Source organism: Narcine bancroftii, chromosome 2 (genome assembly GCF_036971445.1).
Source record: "Narcine bancroftii isolate sNarBan1 chromosome 2, sNarBan1.hap1, whole genome shotgun sequence".
Classification (NCBI taxonomy): domain Eukaryota; kingdom Metazoa; phylum Chordata; class Chondrichthyes; order Torpediniformes; family Narcinidae; genus Narcine; species Narcine bancroftii.
Window position 1 is genome coordinate 146,329,507 of NC_091470.1, and position 20,441 is coordinate 146,349,947.

At 38.7% G+C, this 20,441-nt stretch overlaps 1 protein-coding gene across 13 annotated transcripts in view; it reads left to right on the plus strand.

Annotated features, from left to right (window-relative positions):
• clstn1 (calsyntenin 1) overlaps nucleotides 1-18,814 on the plus strand; it is a 102,264-nt gene extending 83,450 nt beyond the window's left edge. For 12 of the 13 annotated variants that reach the window (XM_069918440.1, XM_069918439.1, XM_069918444.1 and 9 more), the window contains 7 exons: nucleotides 7,393-7,541; nucleotides 8,173-8,399; nucleotides 9,430-9,600; nucleotides 11,646-11,791; nucleotides 12,036-12,171; nucleotides 13,368-13,552; nucleotides 13,673-16,375. In XM_069918440.1, the coding sequence (XP_069774541.1) occupies nucleotides 7,393-7,541; nucleotides 8,173-8,399; nucleotides 9,430-9,600; nucleotides 11,646-11,791; nucleotides 12,036-12,171; nucleotides 13,368-13,552; nucleotides 13,673-13,876 (1,218 nt within the window). In that variant the 3' untranslated portion in view covers nucleotides 13,877-16,375. Of the gene's footprint in view, nucleotides 1-7,392; nucleotides 7,542-8,172; nucleotides 8,400-9,429; nucleotides 9,601-11,645; nucleotides 11,792-12,035; nucleotides 12,172-13,367; nucleotides 13,553-13,672; nucleotides 16,376-18,110 lie in introns of those variants that run through there. The other variant, XM_069918452.1, reaches the window with a different exon arrangement.
• Nucleotides 18,815-20,441: the final 1,627 nt, after the last annotated feature.

The window sequence follows — 20,441 nt, forward strand, 5'->3', positions numbered from 1 at the left end:
TCCCTCCTCCCATCCCACCCTCCCTACCTCCCCCCTCCCGTCCATTTAAGGTATAAAATCTAGGATACATTAAACCAGTCAGACAATGTTGTCATTCAATAAAAATACACCAGAAATTCTACTGAGTCCATTCTTTTCATTTCCTTTTCCTTCCGTTAACTTAGGTAATGATTGTCCCCGGTAGGTTTTCGCTATTGTATTTAATGTAAGGCTCCCATATTTGTTTGAATATTTCAATATTATTTCTTAAACTATATGTTATTTTTTCTAATGGAATACATTTATTCATTTCCATATACCATTGTTGTATTTTCAAATTATCTTCCAATTTCCAGGTTGACATAATACATTTTTTTGCTACGGCTAGAGCTATCTTAACAAATCTTTTTTGTGCATCCTCCAAATCAATTCCAAATTCTTTGTTTTTTATGTTACTTAGGAGGAAGATCTCTGGATTCTTTGGTATATTGTTTTCTGTTATTTTATTTAATATCTGATTTAGATCTTCCCAAAATTTTTCTACTTTCTCACATGTCCAGATTGTATGAATTGTTGTTCCCATTTCTTTTTTACATCGAAAACATCTATCAGATACTGTTGGGTCCCATTTATTTAACTTTTGAGGTGTAATGTATAGCCTGTGTATCTAGTTATATTGTATCATACGTAACCTCGTATTTATTGTATTTCTCATCGTTCCGGAGCATAACTTCTCCCATGTTTCCTTTTTATCTTTATATTTAAATCTTGTTCCCATTTTTGCTTAGTTTTACCATTTGTTTCCTCATTCTCCTTTTCTTGCAGTTTAATATACATATTTGTTATAAATCTTTTGATTATCATTGTATCTGTAATCACATATTCAAGGTTACTTCCCTCTGGCAAACTCAAACTGCTTCCTAATTTATCCTTCAAGTAGGATCTCAATTGGTAATATGCCAGCGCTGTATCTTGAGTTATATTGTACTTATCTTTCATTTGTTCAAAGGATAATAATCTATTTCCTGAAAAACAATTTTCTATTCTTTTAATCCCTTTTTTTTCCCATTCTCTAAAGGAAAGGTTATCTATTGTAAAAGGGAGTAACTTGTTTTGCATCAATATTAGTTTTGGTAATTGATAATTTGTTTTATTTCTTTCTACATGAATCTTCTTCCAAATATTGAGGATATGATGTAATACTGGAGAACTTCTATGTTGTACCAATTTTTCATCCCATTTATGTAATATGTGTTCAGGTATCTTTTCCCCTATTTTATCTAATTCTAATCTCGTCCAATCTGGCTTTTGCCTTGTTTGATAAAAATCTGATGGGTATCTTAATTGTGCGGCTCTATAATAATTTTTAAAGTTTGGCAGTTGTAAGCCTCCTTGTTTATACCATTCTGTTAATTTATCTAGTGCTATCCTCTGTTTCCCCCCTCTCCATAAAAATTTCCTTATTATTTTCTTTAACTCCTTGAAGAATTTCTCTGTCAGTTGTATTGGCAATGCCTGAAATAAGTATAATATCCTTGGAAAAATGTTCATTTTAATACAGTTTATCCTTCCTATTAGTGTTAGTGGTAAATCTTTCCAATGCTCTAAATCGTCCTGTAATTTTTTCATTAGTGGATAATAATTGAGTTTATATAGTTGGCTGAGATTTTTGTTTATTTGTACACCTAGGTATCTTATTGCTTGCATTTGCCATCTAAATGGTGATTCCTTCTTAAATTTTGAGAAATCCGCATTATTCATAGGCATTGCTTCACTTTTATTTACGTTGATCTTGTACCCCGACACTTCTCCATATTCCTTCAATTTCTTATATAATTCTTTTATTGGTAGTTCTGGTTCTGTTAAGTACACTATAACATCATCCGCAAATAAACTGATTTTATATTCCTTGTCTTTTATTTTTATTCCTTTTATATTATTTTCTGTTCTTATCAATTCTGCTAGTGGTTTTATAGCTAACGCAAACAATAAAGGTGATAGTGGGCATCCCTGCCGTGTTGACCTGCTTAAGTTAAATTGCTTTGATACATGTCCATTTACTGTCACTTTCGCTAACAGTCCCTTATATAATGCTTTAATCCAATTAATATACTTCTCCGGTAAACTGAAATTTTTGCAATACTTTGAACAAATAATTCCATTCTACTCTGTCAAAGGCCTTCACTGCGTCTAAAGCAACTACTACTGTAGGTGCTTTATTCCCTTCTACTGCATGAATTAAGTTAATAAATTTACAAATATTGTCTGTTGTGCGTCTTTTTTTGATAAATCCAGTTTGGTCTAAATTTACCATTTTCGGTACCTGCTCTGCTAATCTGTTTGCTAATAGTTTAGCTATTATCTTATAATCTGTGTTTAGTAAAGATATTGGTCTATATGACGCTGGTGAGAGTGGATCTTTCCCTAGCTTTAGTATTACTGTAATTATTGCTGTATCACATGAATCTGGTAAGCTTTGTGTTTTATCAATCTGGTTGATTACTTCCAGGAGGGGAGGAATTAATAAGTCTTTAAATGTTTTGTAGAATTCTATTGGGAATCCATCCTCTCCTGGTGTCTTATTATTTGGTAATTTTTTTATTATCTCTTGTATTTCTACTATTCCAAATGGCTCTGTTAATTTATTTTGTTCCTCTATTTGTAGTTTTGGTAGTTCCATTTTAGTCAGAAATTCATCTATTTTCCCTTCTTTCCCTTCGTTTTCAGTTCGGTATAATTGTTCATAGAATTCTCTAAAGTTTTCCTTAATTTCTTTTGGATTATATGTAATTTGTTTGTCTTTTTTCCCTGATGCCAATACCATTTTCTTAGCTTGTTCTGTCTTAAGCTGCCATGCTAGTATTTTGTGCGTTTTTTCACCTAGTCCATAATATTTCTGTTTTGTCTTCATTATATTCTTCTCCACCTTATATGTTTGTAGTGTTTCATATTTTATTTTTTTATCTGCCAATTCTCTTCTTTTAGTTGTATCTTCCTTCATTGCTAATTCTTTTTCTATATTTACTATTTCCCTTTCCAACTGCTCTGTTTCCTGATTATAGTCCTTCTTCATCTTGGTTACATAACTTATTATTTGCCCTCTAATGAATGCTTTCATTGCATCCCATAGTATAAACTTATCTTCCACTGATTCCGTATTTATTTCAAAATACATTTTTATTTGTTTTTCAATAAATTCTCTAAAATCCTGCATTTTAAGTAACATGGGGTTTAATCTCCATCTATACATTCTTGGAGGGATGTCCTCTAACTTTACTGTCAATATTAAGGGTGAATGGTCCGATAGTATTCTAGCTTTATATTCTGTTTTTCTTACTCTATCTTGCATACGAGCTGATAACAAAAATAGGTCTATTCTTGAGTATGTTTTATGTCTAGCCGAGTAATATGAATATTCCTTTTCCTTTGGGTGTTGTTTCCTCTATATATCCAAAAGTTACATTTCTTCCATCGATTTAATTATAAATTTGGTTACTTTGTTCTTTCTGTTAATTTTTTTCCCAGTTTTGTCCATATTTGAATCCAAATTCAGGTTGAAATCCCCTCCTATTAATATGTTCCCTTGCGTATCTGCTACCTTCAAAAAGATATCTTGCATAAACTTTTGATCTTCTTCGTTAGGTGAATATACATTGAGTAGATTCCAAAACTCCGAATATATCTGACATTTTATCATTACATATCTCCCTGCTGGATCTATTATTTCCTCTTCTATTTTAAATGGCACATTTTTACTAATTAATATAGCCACTCCTCTTGCTTTTGAATTATACGATGCTGCTGTTACGTGTCCTACCCAATCTCTCTTTAATTTCTTGTGCTCCAATTCAGTTAAATGTGTTTCTTGCACAAATGCTATATCAATTTTTTCTTTTTTCAGTAAATTTAGCAGTTTCTTCCTTTTAATTTGGTTATGTATTCCATTAATATTTAAAGTCATATAGTTCAACGTAGCCATTTTATACTTTATCTTCCCTTTCCGTTTCTCCATCATTACCTTTCCTTCTTATCCATTTCTGTTTTCTTGTTTTGAACCCTTTGTAAGACAACATTCCTAAAACATCAAACATTTTCCTTATTCTCCTATTTAAAACTTCTTTAGCACCAATCTCCCCTTCCCCTCCTGAGTTGTCCTTTATCGCTTGTCGGACAACCACATCTCCCCTCTCCATTTGGATTTGCGAATTCACTCGCAAGCGTCAGCTGATTTTGCAGTGACCGCAACTCCTCCCCACCCAGCCTCCCCCCAGAAAAGATTTCACTTTTCATATGTAACAAAGGTCACTCTTTTCTTTGGCTTGGCTTCATGGACGAAGATTTAAAGGACGTGGAGGGGGAGGACGTGGAGGGGGAGGACGTGGACCTGTCCTCGGGCCTGCGCAAAGGAGCTTTTAGGTGGAGTGCAGTGTGCGCAGTACTGGCCCCACCCTTTACACCCATGGTTCGTGTGCCGTGGCCAAGCAAGCTGGGACCTGGCAGCGAGGTCCTTGGGTCGTAGGTTTTATATCGGAGTGACCTTCTCCTATGCAGGTTTCTTACCCGGGCTGGAGGGGTCTGCCTCCCTTCTTAGGTTGGTCCATACTGCCCGGACCGGGGCCGAGGCCGCCGCCGCTCTCCCTGTGCCCGGACCGGGGCCGCCACCCACAACTCTCCGCCCGGATCGGGGCCTCCGCCTGCCCCACCCGACCGAGGCCGGGGCCGCCGCCTCCCCCCCGCTCCCGCCCGGACCGGGGCCGCCGCCGCTGCTGCCCCTGTGCCCGGACTGAGGCAAGGGGAAGGCGGCGGCCCCGGCCCCGGCCGAGCGAGGCAGGCGCTGTAGTATTCTTGAGCAGCTTTTAGTTCCCTCCTTATTCTCTCTATTCCATTACCTTCCCTTATTAATTCTTGTCTATACTATCTATATTTTCCTCTAAATACGGATACATTCAAGTATGCACATTATACATATACCTCTTTACCCACATACATATAAATCGTGGTCATTTTTACTCTTATTACATATCTTCATCTCTCTGGTTGTTTTGTAGTTGTTCTGCAAATTTCCTTGCTTCTTCTGGATCCGAGAATAGTTTTTTTTCCCATAAGATCGTTTTCGATGTATTGAACTCCTTTCTCTTCTTCAGGAGTTCAAAACTTATGTGTCTTTTTAATTCGCAGTCTTTTGTACTCTCGTTACACGTCTTCATCCCTCAGTCTATTTTGTAATTGTTCTGCAAATTTTCGTGCTTCCTCTGCATCCGAGAATAGTCTGTTTTGTTGTCCTGGAATAAATATTTTCAATACTGCTGGATGCTTTAGTATAAATTTATACCCTTTCTTCCATATAATCGCCTTTGCTGTATTGAACTCCTTTCTCTTCTTCAGGAGTTCAAAACTTATATCTGGATAAATGAAGATTTTTTGCCCTTTGTACTCCAGTGGCTTGTTGCCCTCTCTTACTTTTTCCATTGTCTTCTCCAGTACCTTTTCTCTTGTAGTATATCTTAGGAATTTTACTAAAATAGATCTTGGCTTTTGTTGTGGTTGTGGTTTAAAGGCCACTGCTCTATGTGCCCTTTCTATTTCCATTTCTTGCTGTAGTTCTGGATATCCTAGGATCCTGGGGATCCAATCTTTTATAAACTCTCTCATATTCTTGCCTTCTTCATCTTCCTTAAGGCCCACTATCTTTATGTTATTTCTTCTATTATAATTTTCCATTATATCTATTTTCTGAGCTAACAGTTCTTGTGTCTCTATAACTTTTTTATTAGATTCCTCTAATTTCTTTTTTAAGTCCTCTACCTCCATTTCTGCTGCTGCTTCCCGCTCTTCCATCTTGTCCATTCTCTTTCCCATTTCTGTTAAGGTCATATCTATTTTATTCATTTTCTCTTCTGTATTGTTTATTCTTCTTCTTAAATCATTAAATTCTTGCGCTTGCCATTCTTTAAATGACTCCATGTATTCTTTAATAAGAGAAAGTATATCCTTTATCTTGCCTTTCCCTTCTTCTTCTATTTCACTGTACTCTTCCTCTTCCTCTTCTTCTTCCTCTGGGTTGGCCATCTGTTGTTTCTTTGTTGCCCTTTTCTTTTCTTCTTTCTTGTTTTCGTTGTCTTCTATGTTCTACTCTTGCTGCAGGTGTTCTGCAGCTGTCATTGCCGGCTGTGGAGATCGACTCCCCAGCTGGTCACCCCTCCCGTCGGTGTGTTTTTTTGCATGCGCGGTTGCGCACTTTTACTCGGCTCAGCGAGCCATTTTTGTAGTCCACCTTCTACCGACCTGAGGGAGAGGGTTTCTCTCTCCACCGCGGGCCTCGTCGAACAGGTAAGGCCTTCTCCTTCTTCCGTTGTCTTCTCTTCCTCTCTTCTTACCGTTGATTTCGATTTTTCTTTTTTCGTCGCCATCTTCTTTCCACCTTTATACTCACTTTTCTTTAATTTTTATTTTTGTGCCTTTGTGTTTTCCTTTGTTTTTTCCGACTTTTCTGGAGAGGGCTGGAGTTCAACGTCCGGCCACTGCTCCATCACGTGACTCCCCCCCAGTTTCTTTGTATTTGATGATGTAAACAGTGCTTTCTTAGATTTTTCTGCTCTGATTAAAATTTTATTAAGCTTTTTACTTAATTAAATTCCAGTCAAACCTGTACTCACTGATATGTCATTGCAGGACAGTTAGGGTACAAACTGGATATTGGGAAACTGGAAGCAGTTTTGCTTTACATCCACTCCATTTTTTTGCACCCATGTGAACACAGTCTAATGAGCTGCTTCACTTTTCTTCCTCCAACTCCTTGCTGTTAAGATTTTCCCAGAAGCAAAATTTCAATTATTGGGAATCTGGGAACAAATTGTATGTCTACTATTTTTCTACAACAGAAAACCTGTCATAATTTTTCCGTTGCATTTTGCTTGCACCAAATTATGTGATCTATTATCTGCTGAGAGTTGAACACTGATCTTTCTGAGGTCAGTTGTTTGTAATATTTTTAACAGTGATACCACATGCCATTACATAGAATTTCAGTGGTGGTAGTTCAGAGTTGCTAATTCCTGAACTGTCAGATATTGGTCAGAACCCATCGCCCTTTAAACAAAATCTAAATTTCACCCATTTTGTTATCAATGTGATGCACTAATTATTCCCCAAATTGATTTAGTGATCAGTCTCCACTGGCATTATAAATGGGGTCAGGGCACAATTGGTGACTAGTCTTTTATGGTGCTGTACCAACTGCCCACATTTGGATGCTGAATGGGTCTTTCTGGAATTCTGTAACACAATATGATGGAGCTATTTTGGGCCATTGAGTCAGTTTTCAAGCAGATCTCAAAGGAATAGTGAGACCTTCAGCTCCTAATTTAGAAAACTGTTATAAACAAGATTTAAAATATTTCAATCTCTTTTCAGGTTAATTTCAATCCCACCCAGACAGTACTTGGCTTGGAAGGGAATGATATTGAAAAAATCGATAAGAGTATGCAACATGTGTCATACCTCAACTCCAGGCAGTTCCCAACACCTGGGATAAGACGATTAAAAATTATCACAACTGTGAAGTAAGTTGGAAAATTGAATTTGCTTAACACAGACGTCTCAAATCTACAATTTAAACTAAGTTTAGATTCACCACCAACCGACACGAAGGCTAACTATGGTGGTCATGAAGCATCTTCAACCTGGTGCCATCTCGCTTGCCTCACACACATTATGCCGTACATTGAGCTGTGTATGGGGTGGTGATTCTTGTAAAAGTTGTTTTAATAGGAAGTTAGGATCTCATTAATGATTACAGCTTGTCAAGGATATATTTGCAATGAGATCCTAGCCTCCTATTAAAACCCATCTGACATTGGACTGTTTTCAAGCAATTGAATGTGATGGTAAAATGAGAACACTACAGTTAAGGCTATCTTGAAAGAATGCCATTATCAGTGGTAACTTATTTGCCTTTGGTTTACAGATGTGTTTTTGAAAATAAAATATTTTAGTTTGTGATTCTGAAAAGCAGTGTGTTGTGAAATGGAGAATGATCTATCCTCCAGTCATGTATCCAAAGAAAAGTTAAGCAAGGACAGATTGTTTATGGTTTCCTTTCTTCTGAATACCAGGAAATTACATTTACACTTGGAAGTTATGCAGACGGATGTAAGCTAACATCTTGAACATGGTACAAAAAATATTTTCCAGGTGCTTCAATGAAGAGACGTGCATCACTATCCCAGATATGGAGGGCTATGTCATGGTTCTTCAGCCCGATGACCCAAAGATCAGTCTGAGTGGTATTGATCACTTTGCACGGGCCGCCTCTGAATTTGAAAGTGATGAGGGGGTTCCACTGTTCCCAGAGCTGAAGATCATTAGTACCATCACAAGAGAAGTAGAGCCAGAAGGAGAGGATGAAGATGAAACAACAGGTAAAACACCTTTTCAGTATCCTATTCTATGCTCCTTGTCTGCCCTGATGTACGTATTCAATGTAGAATCGTCAACCAACTAGAATACTATTCCAATAATACACATCACTTATTTGTGTATTTTTGTCCACATTTTGCTCACATTACACAACATCTCTGTCCATTGTGCCCTGCTGTCATAGCGTTTGGGGGGAAAGTCGACTTGTCCATCCCACCTCCTTTGAGATTGCAAAAGATGCTTTTTATCAGTGTTTATCTACCTCCACATGCTTTGTGGTTCCCCGTGGCCTTTCTTAGTAAGAAGGATGAATTAGATTACTTTTGATTTTTTTTTTCCAACACAACGAAAGTACTTGCTCACCCTGCAGCTCCTTTTGGAGTCTCGATGTCAAATCTGGTGCCTGAGGCAGCACAGCACTGTCTGCAGAGAATCTGTGCATCTCATACTTTGAAGGGTTCAAGCCCGAAACATCAGTTACATAAAGGACACTGTTTGACCTGCTGAGTTTCTTCACCATTTTGTGTTCTTCTTTCAACCACAGTGTCTACAGATTTTTGTGATTTTTTTTTTTTCAAACAATTGCAGATGTTTTTAATCTGAAATAATAACTATAATGCTGGAAATGCGTTGGTCAGGCAGTCTTTGGAGAGGGACATGGTTTGTGTTTCCAGGTGATGAGCTTTGATCAGAATAGATGGGAAGACTTGTCCAACTGGTACAATTTGGCACAGCTAGTAATGAATGCTTGACCTGTTACTTAACCACGACCTACAATATCTTTGAATTTAAAACTGGTAGATTAGCAACTGTTGTAAGAAAGAAAATATGATGTTGATGTGAATGGCATCTAAAGCTGAGTCTGATCAAGTAGTGTATTAAAATTACAGTTTTTTTTGAAATGGTGCACAATTTAATTTAACCTAATTTTATTTATCTATTGCCAACTACTACTTCTGTGGAAATTGATGATGCATGCAGTGACCAGTTATTTCTTTTGAACTGATTTGTCCTTGGCTTTATTGTTTATAGTTCAAGAATCCATGATATCCGAGGAAATAATGCACAATCTTGATATGTGTGAGATTTCAGTTCTTGGCGAAGAACTGAAAACAGAACAGGAAAACTTTGATATTGATCTGTCTCAGCTTCGACAGAGGGGTATGGAAATGACAAACTCATCAACTGGCATGACCATCACAGGCAAGTTTCGGAAAATCAGAAGCTGATGTTCTCCAAGCATGAAATGTTGATCAGTTGGTGCCAATATTTTTGTGTTGAGTTCTTCCCCTTCCCCAAAACACCATTGCCTTTTGGGATTAAATTCAATTCCGGGATTGATTTGATTTCTGTTTGAACGTTGTCATATACCTGCATTATAATTTTTCAGCTGGCCTCAATGTTGTTTCTATGCACTAAAAAAATTTTCTGCATGTGGAACACTACTTGGAGCAGAATTTCAGAGAAAAATCTATATTTGCAATGGTTATACTTGCAGAAATTGTGTATGAGATGACTGGGAATATATTTGTGTGAGATTAAAGAGAATTCTAAAACTACTTTAGCAGGACTTAATATTTAACTGATTTCCCCTCCTCCCCAAAAATGGTGATGTCCTTGTGCAAAAGAAAATTTGTCTTGGATGGCTTTGCAAATGTTAATTTTCCAGCAAATGAACTTTTTCTTGAATTATCAACCGATCAAGGCACCTTTCTTCTTTTGGAGAGGTGGGGGGGGGGGGTGGAACAGTACTTACGCTTCCATGAACTATTCATTGATGTTTATTGGAAGAAGCGTGCTTGTGATGTCAGGAAAAATAAGTTGAAGCTCAACTGTGCACCTCTTGCCATTGTCTGATCGTGCAAGATATCATTGAAAAGGTGATGTGCGAGATTATGATTGAAACACTGGAGGAAGGGACAGAAATTTGGATATGAGCAATTAATTATTTGGTGCTTGAACATAAATGTGCATTATGGCTATTATCATTCAAGTTTATTGACGCATAATACCTGGTACAGTGAGAACTGTTCTTTTCCTGAGCAATCTAGCAAGTCAACTCTAACATTCATACAGCCTTTCCAAGATGAAGAGCAAGAGGGTGTCGAGTTAGAATGAAAAGATTAATACAACGCATGGCAGCATGAGAGCACTTTTGTGTGGTTCATTCAAGATGGCTGCAGGAAAGGACCTTCTGGTTGCGATTTGTCACTCTTGAACCTTCTTCCCAGCAGGAAGAGTGAAATGTACTGGAGTTGAAAGGGGAAGGAGGTTTGTGTAATGTTTTGAGCTATATTCACCTCCTTCTCCAGTTTGATTTGTGGACAGAGCAGCTCCCAGCTGGGATGCTTTTGACGGTCCACCTGGAGAAGTTGAGGATACATGCTGAATTTCCTGAGCTTTCAAAGGAAGTAGGGGCATTGTGCCACCTTGAGTATTCATGATGATGTTGTTGGCCAGTCCATTGGAAATGTTTACTCCCGAGCTTGAAGTTATCTGTCTCCACTTGCATGCCATTTATGTAGATCTCATCATGAAGTCTATTATCTTAACTGACATTAAGAAGGGTTATCTTGGCATAATGCCACTGAATTCTCTCTTTCCCTTGTGCATTTTCTCTTAATTTGTTATTTGCCTGTGATTGTCAGCAAACTGAAAAATGGAGTTAGCAGTATTTAGCAATGCAGTCGTGGGTGCCGGGGGAGTATAAGCAATATGATTGTGGAGGAGCTGTTGCTCCTGGTCTTCACGAACTGTGATCTGTTGGACAGGAAATCAAGGATCCAGTGAAGAAGGTGGAGAGGTGGGTGGCTGGTGAGGTCAAAGGAATATTTTTATTTTAAACTATATGTACCTGATGTTATGTGCATAATCATTTCTCTTGAACACTTCACAGCTTAAGGTCGAGTTTGGTCCCAGTTTCCTCTGTTACCTTGATACTAGTGCAAACCTTCTGCCACCCACACCAGAAATCATTGGTCACTAATGAACAACAGCCCTAACCATCTTCCCTTACCTTAACTTAGTAAGGGCACCTGTGTTAGGACGACTGTCATCTTCCTAATGGATAAAATAACTCGAGTCAAAGCAAGGATCCTTCTAATCTGGCTCATCTGTTCATTAAATAAACATTGGCCCAACTGCAATTGTTCACAATGTATATTTTTTTGCCTTGTTCGAGTTGTGGAAAGAAAAACCCAATAAAAGACATTGCTTGAAATCTCTTCTTGCTGTGGTGTTTTGTGTAGGTGTTGATACAATGGCAAATTATGAAGAGATGCTACATTTGATTCGTTACCAAAACTGGAACAGTGAGTCGTTGTTTGAAAGGAAGTTTAAGCTCATTTGCTCAGAATTGAATGGACGATATACGAGTAATGAGTTCAACGTCGAGGTACGAGAGAATCAAATTTTCCGAAAGTATGGCAACGTTTGCGCCATTTTAGTTTTATAAATCAAATGCAAATTTATTGTGGTCAGGGATAGCTCAACTTGTGCATATTTTGCAATCCAAAGAAATTAGTTTTTCTTCGCATTGGTCTGTTTATGGATTTCATTAGAAATCAGAATCTTGTCCAAAACTGTAAAATGTGCATGACCATGTGCGGTTTTAAATAACATTTGTATATCACTTTCAGGTCAATGTCATTCACACTGCTAATCGCGTGGAGCATCCCAACCATGTCTTGGTACAGCCAGAGTTTGTTCGACCAGTGCATCATGCTTCAGTTGACCTATCTGGACACAACCTTGCAAATCCCCATCCATCCACAGGTGCCCAGAAAATCTTTTCTTTGCAAAAAATGGGAGGATGGTGACTCGAAAGAACCTGCCATTAATAATGCGATCATTCTTCCAGCAATCATTTTTGTCTTTTCTTTTAATTAAACTCCTGGGGTTGAGCTTTGTTTTAATCCTTAGAAAATAGCTGAAATTTGGGTGCACGGCAGTCCTTTCCTATTTGACCTGGTCTCGAATACTTTGCAAGAGCACAGAGCAGACCTTTCTTTTATATTCCTCCAAGTCTTGCTTTTTCTACCAGAAGCTAAACTGATCTCCTCACCATTAGTACTTGCACCACAACAGCCTCCACAACATGACAGGTATTTTCTACTGGCTCTAGACAAATGTCATTTTGAGGTGGCTTTGTGTGTAATACAGCTGTAAAAAAAAATTATAGGATTTTTTTGGAGTTCCTTTCTGTTTGATTTTTGTTTTAATTTCTCTGTAAAAAAACACAATCCAACATTTCTGTGCTCTTCTAATTAGAGTAGTCAGGAAACCATTCAGTACAACTCAGAGCCCTCCAGGCTAAGGATCTTCCAGTCCTCATTGACCCATCTAATCACTTGGCTAAAGGCCTGGTGCAAAATGATTCATGCAGATTTTTTTGGGGGGTGGGGGGGTCTTCTTCTTTGGCTTGGCTTCGCGGACGAAGATTTATGGAGGGGTAATGTCCACGTCAGCTGCAGGCTCGTTTGTGGCTGACAAGTCCGATGCGGGACAGGCAGACACGGTTGCAGCGGCTGCAGGGGAAAATTGGTTGGTTGGGGTTGGGTGTTGGGTTTTTCCTCCTTTGCCTTTTGTCAGTGAGGTGGGCTCTGCGGTCTTCTTCAAAGGAGGTTGCTGCCCGCCAAACTGTGAGGCGCCAAGATGCACGGTTTGAGGCGTTATCAGCCCACTGGCAGTGGTCAATGTGGCAGGCACCAAGAGATTTCTTTAGGCAGTTCTTGTACCTCTTCTTTGGTGCACCTCTGTCAATGTGGTAATTAATGGTGATTGTAAATGTTAGCTGGCAACTTTTAAGTATAGTTGCCTCTTTAAAATGTAGCCAGTGTAGTTGGCTATAACTGAACCAACAGACCAATGTGTTCTAAGCAAGGTTGGTTTTAATGAAAGCATTTTGAATACATTCTTGTGTACAAAATGTTGCCTTGAGTTTAAAGAAGATATGAACTTGTGTTTTGAAGTGGTCCCCAGTGCAGCCACAGTTGTCATTGTGGTCTGTGTCAGTTTCCTGGTCGTCATGATCATTCTTGGGGTTTTCCGAATCCGTGCCGCACATCAGCGAACGATACGGGATCAGGAAAATGGGAAAGAAAACGAAATGGACTGGGATGATTCAGCCCTGACTATTACAGTTAACCCGATGGAGGTAAATAGTTCCTAAATTCAAAGCATCTTTCAAATTTCTCACCTGGAGAGCTAGCAGTATGCACAGGTGTAATTTTGTCAGGCAGTTTATTAATTTGCCTTGGTTGTTTTGCTTTGCCAGACATACGAGGACCAGCATAGTAGTGAAGGGGAGGAGGAGGAGGAGGAGGAGGAGGAAGAGGAAGGAAGTGAGGCGGGTGATGAAGAAGATGACATTACCAGTGCAGAATCTGAAAGCAGTGAAGAGGAGGGCGAGCAGGAAGACCAGCAGAATGTCAACCGACAGCAGCAACTTGAATGGGACGATTCGACTCTGACCTATTGATTGTCCTGCTGTCGCTTTGTGCTCTTGGAGACTCTGTCGCCCACTCCATCTTAGCTAAGGAACCATCTTGCACTTTTTTCTTGTCATCTGATGAATGACACTCGCTAGACAGTAAACATGATTTTTCAGGACTCTTTGCTCTAAGAGGCAGCTTTGCTATTTTCAGTTTTTGTTGACAGAAGAAAAATTGCATTGAGTAGCGTTTAAAGTTGCTTGGTTCTGACCTGGTTATAATTTTTTTTCTAATGCATGTGGAAAAAATTGAAGAGGTCAATTTATGTAGAAGAATAACAAGATTTTTAATATTTTGTAAATATATTGAAATTATGTAATTTCATTATGGTAGTGAAAAGGGGATTGGACAAACAAGTTAAAGCAGAGATTTGAAGAGACAGTGTCTTTTAATGTTGGCCTTTGGAAATTCAAAGTCTATATCAAAATCTACTGCTATGTTGTAACTGAGTTTAATTATGGACACCCTTACTGATGCTACATGAAATAACCTTTTTCTGTAATTGTCTCCAACAGTTAAAGCTGATGTAAGGGAAATAGAGTTTTCAACTTTCACTTCTAACCCAGCATTAACCTGTTGGTAGGCATTTAAACTTGAGTGCCCTTGGGCACAAACATATTTATTTCACCATTTAAAATCAATGTACAATTGGTCATCATTGGTGACTTTAAAAGTTTGACTTTGTATGTAATTGGATGTCAAAAACGGATCTTGTGCTGGGTAAATAAAGGTAATACTGTCTTTTTAGAATGGAGGATTTAATGGGGAGTGGTGGATTCAACAAAACCAAGGACTCTGTTGGATCAATGCACAAAGTAACTACCAATACTTCTGTACATTGACTTGTACTGTAGTTTTAAGCTATTTGTTTACATTTAGTAAACTTTGCTTTCTCCTTGTAATATTGTAGTTGAAATTGTACAAAGATATTGGCTCATATTTGTGAATCAAATGTTTGGTGATTTTAAAACAGTGCTCTGCCTGTTATTTTTTAAATGAACTGTTAACTGATGTACAAAGATGTTTGCTGGAAAGGTACTAAAAATATGCAGCTTTAGTGAGGTGCACAGACCAGGTTTGGCTGGATGAAACAAAGTGGAATGGAAAGGTTTTGCAGGAATGTTTGAGGTCGATGATGAGGAAGATTATGGTTGTTGCAGTTTAAATATATGGAGGCTGTTGTGGTGCAAGTACTAATGGTGAGAGCTGAGGAGATCAATTTAGCTTCTGTTAGAAAAAGCAAGACTTTGAGGAAAATAAAAGAAAGGCCTGCTCTGTGCTCTTGCAGACTTCCCTTTCATTAAATTAAGATTTTTGGAATTGTGAAAGTCCTATCAGAATAAAAGCTCCAATTTTAAATGTCTGAATCTAGGGAGTATTTGGAATGCCCATGTTTCCTCATCTGGAATTGGGATAATCATTAAAAATTGGGAATGTGTAACAAGGTACATTACTGGGTGTAGAAAATTTGTTTGAGAATTATTTATGATATTGAATCATAGCATCCCACAGACATCGAAGTGGGGCCAGAATCAGCATCTGTGTGAATGACAACCCCACTGATGTTATTGGCCAAGAAGCAAGTCATTACATTGGTTAAAGTGAAAATGCAATTCTTAGAAAGACTTTTACAATAATATTAGTTAAATCATTTTGGAAGGACAGGAATTATTATCATTTGGGGGGAATGCAGTTGCTGGTTTTAATTGGAGAATTATTAGGAAAGTTTCACACAGGCATTTTAACCAGGAATGAGCCAGGAGCATTTTATACCATTAGCTGAAAATAATACATTTGCATGCTGCTAAATTAGTGGTCTATTAGTGGTTAAAGTCCAGAAATTATGTAATGTTCTTTTTGAAATCGTTTTTAAAAACACAAAGTGTGAGCAATTGAGGTTTTCAAAAATCCTTTGCCATGCAGCTTGTAATTCTGTGCTGTGGCCACAGTGATCACCTGAAGTCAGGTTTGCTTTGTTTTTGTTGTTTTTTTTATTTCAAATTTGGATCAGGATCTATCCTGGGTGCAAACACGTAACTTTAACTGGATTGAGACGAGCTGGTTGGGAGTGCCTTGACTTTCACAAATAGCATAATTTAATGATGTACATCTAGGAAGTGGAATAGTCTAAATTTTTTAAAACTTTAAATTATAGATTTCCTAACAGCAGGGGAATATGGTTTTACATTATTTGTCAAGTTTTTTTTTAAAAGAAATGTGGTAGTTTTTTTCATGGTGGAAAAGTAAATCCTTTGTTGAAGTATTTGTCTGACATAGATGTCTTGTGCTCATGTTATGTAAGCGACTTGAAGTCAATTCATTGTAGATAATGTATTAGACTTGAAGGCTATCATGTTAAAAGCTAACAATGGTGTAATCAAGTTATAAATTGTATGTAGCCAATATGGGTGTTACTTACAGATCTGTATATGATAGGTCAATTTGAAGTCTGAGCAACAATAAATTTCCAGCCCTAACCTCTACAATATTGTCCAGCATGTTTTAATAAATTCTGTTGTGTATGATTTTTTTTTGGGGGGGTGACAACCTTGCTGTCTGCAGCAGTATAGTGTCAAATAAAAAGTGTATAAAGCCAGTGTTTGTCATCTGAGTGCTTGCACAAGTGGCTGAAATGATTTGCTACCTGACATTGACCAGATGCCCTGGTGAGATCTTCCACAGAGAAGCCAGTTCCGACTTGATTCGATCATTTGACATTGGAGCAGAAATGAGTTGAGCAAAATATGGCTGATAGTAAATACTCCTGAAGACCATTCAAATCACACCACTAGGTTGAACTGGCAACAGAACTTGAATGTTGGGGAATGTTTCTATTCAAACTATTAATAATAAACCAAACCAAAAAAGTAGAATGAAAAATAGATGGCATTTAAACCAATCAAGTTAATTGAAATGAAAATCATCAGGCTGTTAATTAATCTCATTTCCATTTGAAGTGGAGTTGCTGAGACTGTGACCTGTTGAAACTGGTAACGGATTCAGCAGGCCCCATTTCTCCAGCCCACCCGCTGGCAAACTTCATGCTCCGCTGCTGGCCGTGGCAGTCGACTGTGTGGGACTTGGGGGTTTTGTGACCTTGCAGAAGCTTGGGAGTCTGCAAATTTCCACGTGGTTAGATAAGTTGGCAGTTCCTCACAAATTCCCACTGGAAATTTTAAGCCATTGTCCCCAGAAAAGAATGCTAACCTTTTATAAATGTTACTTTGTAGTGGGTGCTTTCAGTACAACTACAAATTGTATCAAATCAAATGCAAAAGAATGGCCAATGTGTTGTGGTAGAATGGCGTGAATAAGTGACACTATTGGTCATTGTATTTCTGTATAAATTTGTTTTCATGGTATGAACTCTGAGGCTGTAATTCAGAAGGAAACATCAATGTGACTTCACGTGCTGACTGTGATGAAGGTGAGAAAGCAAAGATCCGTTTGGATAATGAGAGAGCCCATCCTGAAATTTATTGACCAAACCATTTCCTCCTGGTGTAAAACAGTTAAATTTTTGAGAGTATCTGAAGGGATGATCCTTTGTGGAATAAAGGAAAGGTAGCCAATGAGGGTAGTTATAATTTCAAGTCAATGACCTTTTGTCAGCCATTTCACACAAAAATGTCAGGTTCTTGTAAAGCCAGTATTATTGAAGTTCAACTGGTTGACTGGAATATCCTGACTGGTGTATCCAACCTTTTGTCATACCTAAAAGTTACCGGTCCTGTTAAGTTCAAGGTCCATGAAGAGGGAATATTAACTGAGGGATTCAAGTGAATGTTAGTTGACAGCTCAGGCTGGACGTGGCCTAATTTGTGTGTAGGTTTGAACTTCATTTTCTGAGCTCAGTGGAATTGAACGTCATCCCCACTTGTCACCTTTATTCAAAGCAAGTGTAAAATTGGACCACATTGAGTTAGGTAGCAAGAAATAAAAGATTTTATTATATTGTCCTTGTGTGATTGGAGGCATTATTCAAAGAAATAAAGTTGCAATTTGTTTATTTAAACATTCTTCAAGGAGACAAAACTGACAAAGGGAAGTTTAGATGGGCAAATTTGTTTTAAATAGCTTGGAAGCAGTCTTCACAAATGTAAATGAATTGTGCATCTGCCTGATTGTTTTGCTCAGGCCTGAATCGTTAATTGCCTTTTGCTTTTGATGGATGCTGAGTTTCTCGAGCACTTTTGTGCACTGTCTAATTTCATCTTTCAGGTTTCAAGATCAAAACACCATGAGAAGAGGTTGCTGTGTTTGGATATACTTCAGAAAAATACTAGAAAGCCCAGAGTTGTCCTTGAACTTCCTTTTCTTCCAAGTTGATGTTATTGGGAAAGAAAACTGTTCTGGCTGTAAAGGGTTGCAAATGCAATGCCTGGGTTTCCCCAAGGCTGTCAGCTGACAGTAACTTAGTCCTGGATCCTGTCTGGGCTGGATTCTGAAGAGTGGCCATTTGAATCTGATCGGGAGAGCTGAGGACAGCCATGAAACCCATCCATATAATCGTTTACAGAGTGGAAACAGGCCATGTCGGCCCTTCGAGTCTGCACTAGAACAACTCCACTAGCTCAACCCTCCTGCTCTCCACCCCCCCTCACCTCCATGTACACATCCAACCTTCTCTTAAATGACAGGAAAAACTGGGCTGCTTGAGTTTTTCTTTTGATCACGAGATGGTGCATTTTTTTCCTGCGATGATCAATTAGCTCTGCAAGATTTGAATGGTGGGTTGCAGCTGGTGATTTTATTCTAGCCAATTAGAATTATACTTCCTGTTTGAAACAAACACAAAACTATTGTGGCTGGGGTCATTTAGTTGCTTCTGAGCAACAAGGAGAAATTGGGCATGGAGACGGGCCAAAATTGTGGAGTCTTTTTTACACTGGAGTCAAACTCTGATAATTTGTAATCCCATTTTTCAATCATGCCTGCAGGAGATTTTGCTTGGGTGACTGGGGGGGAGGGGGTTTGGATCAGCACGTCGGGGGATGCAAACCTCAAAGGGAATCCAGAAAAAAGAGTAACTTAGAAAAGTAGTTGGTGAAATTTTATCAAAAACATTGTTGAATGCCTCAGGGATTTAAAGCACAAAAAAAATAATAGTGGGAAAATTCAAGGCAAAATATATCTAGTTCACAGTATTCACAACAAGATTTCAGGGTGAAGGGGTTTGACCCAGAATGTGTCCCATTCTTTGCCTCTCTCTCACTGATGCTGCTCAACCTGCTGAGTTCTTCCAGCAGATTCTTTTGCTTCACATTCCAGCATCTCAGATCTCCAATGGATTTATGGCTCAAATAGAGGTAAACTATATGATCGCAATACAGTTACAGAAAAATGACTGCAGGGTGAACAAGTTGTTCCAGGGTATTCAATGTTTCAGAAGGGCATGAGAGGGGGAGATATGGGTTCTGTCAGTGGGAGGGAAAATCAGTCTAAGGTAAGAAATTACCTTGGCATGACAATGTTGACTCGAGCATCAAACTGCTGGACAAACTCGTGGCAGTCGTCATTTCAGGTGGAGGTCCTGCCGTGGGATCCAGATGTGTCCTTGCTAAGTTCCTCCAGCAGTTTGTTCGTTTGCTCCAGATCACAATATTGGTCTCATCTCGAAATAGCAAGGGCAGCAACATTGGTTATGGATATTCTGAAGTGTGATGTAAAGAAGTTGATCGATAAACTGAAGGGGTCTTTTTAAAAAAAAGTGATTAAATTTTTCATTTTGGAAGGGATTTGGTTCCATGACAGAACGAGGGTCTTGAATCTTAACAAGTGAAGCAGAGTGGACGTGTATTTTTCGCGTTTGACCCATCTGAATTATCTGAGGATGTTTCGACCAGAATCGATGAGGGGAGAAGTGGAGGTGGTGTATTTGGACATTTAAGGTTCTGCATAAGAGTCAGTTAACAAGGTTGGGGACACAGAATTGGGAGTAATGTACTTGTGTAATAAATTTTAAATTGGATGAAGAATAAATAGATCCTGCTTGGTTTGGCAGGCTGCGGCGTGGATTAGTGCGGAGGTCGATGCTTGGCCCCGAGCTGTTCAGTCTCTCAATTTGGCTGAGGGAGTCAAATGTCATGCATTGAAATCCTGCTGTCAATGTTGAAGGTGGTGGGACTGTGAGAACAGAAAAGGACTCTGAGACTTAAGGTCCACTGGTGCACCTACTGGGTATATTTAGATGTTCAAAGGGACCTGGATGTCCTTGTACCCATGGCCACGGAAAACCAATGTACAAGATTGTCTTGTACCTCAATACACAAAATTTGTCACTTTAGTTTGCCATTTCATCAGATGCAAGGATCGACAATGAGATAGACAACAGACTCGCCAAGGCAAATAGCGCCTTTGGAAGACTACACAAAAGAGTCTGGAAAAACAACCAACTGAAAAACCTCACAAAGATAAGCGTATACAGAGCCGTTGTCATACCCACACTCCTGTTCGGCTCCGAATCATGGGTCCTCTACCGGCACCACCTACGGCTCCTAGAACGCTTCCACCAGCGTTGTCTCCGCTCCATCCTCAACATCCATTGGAGCG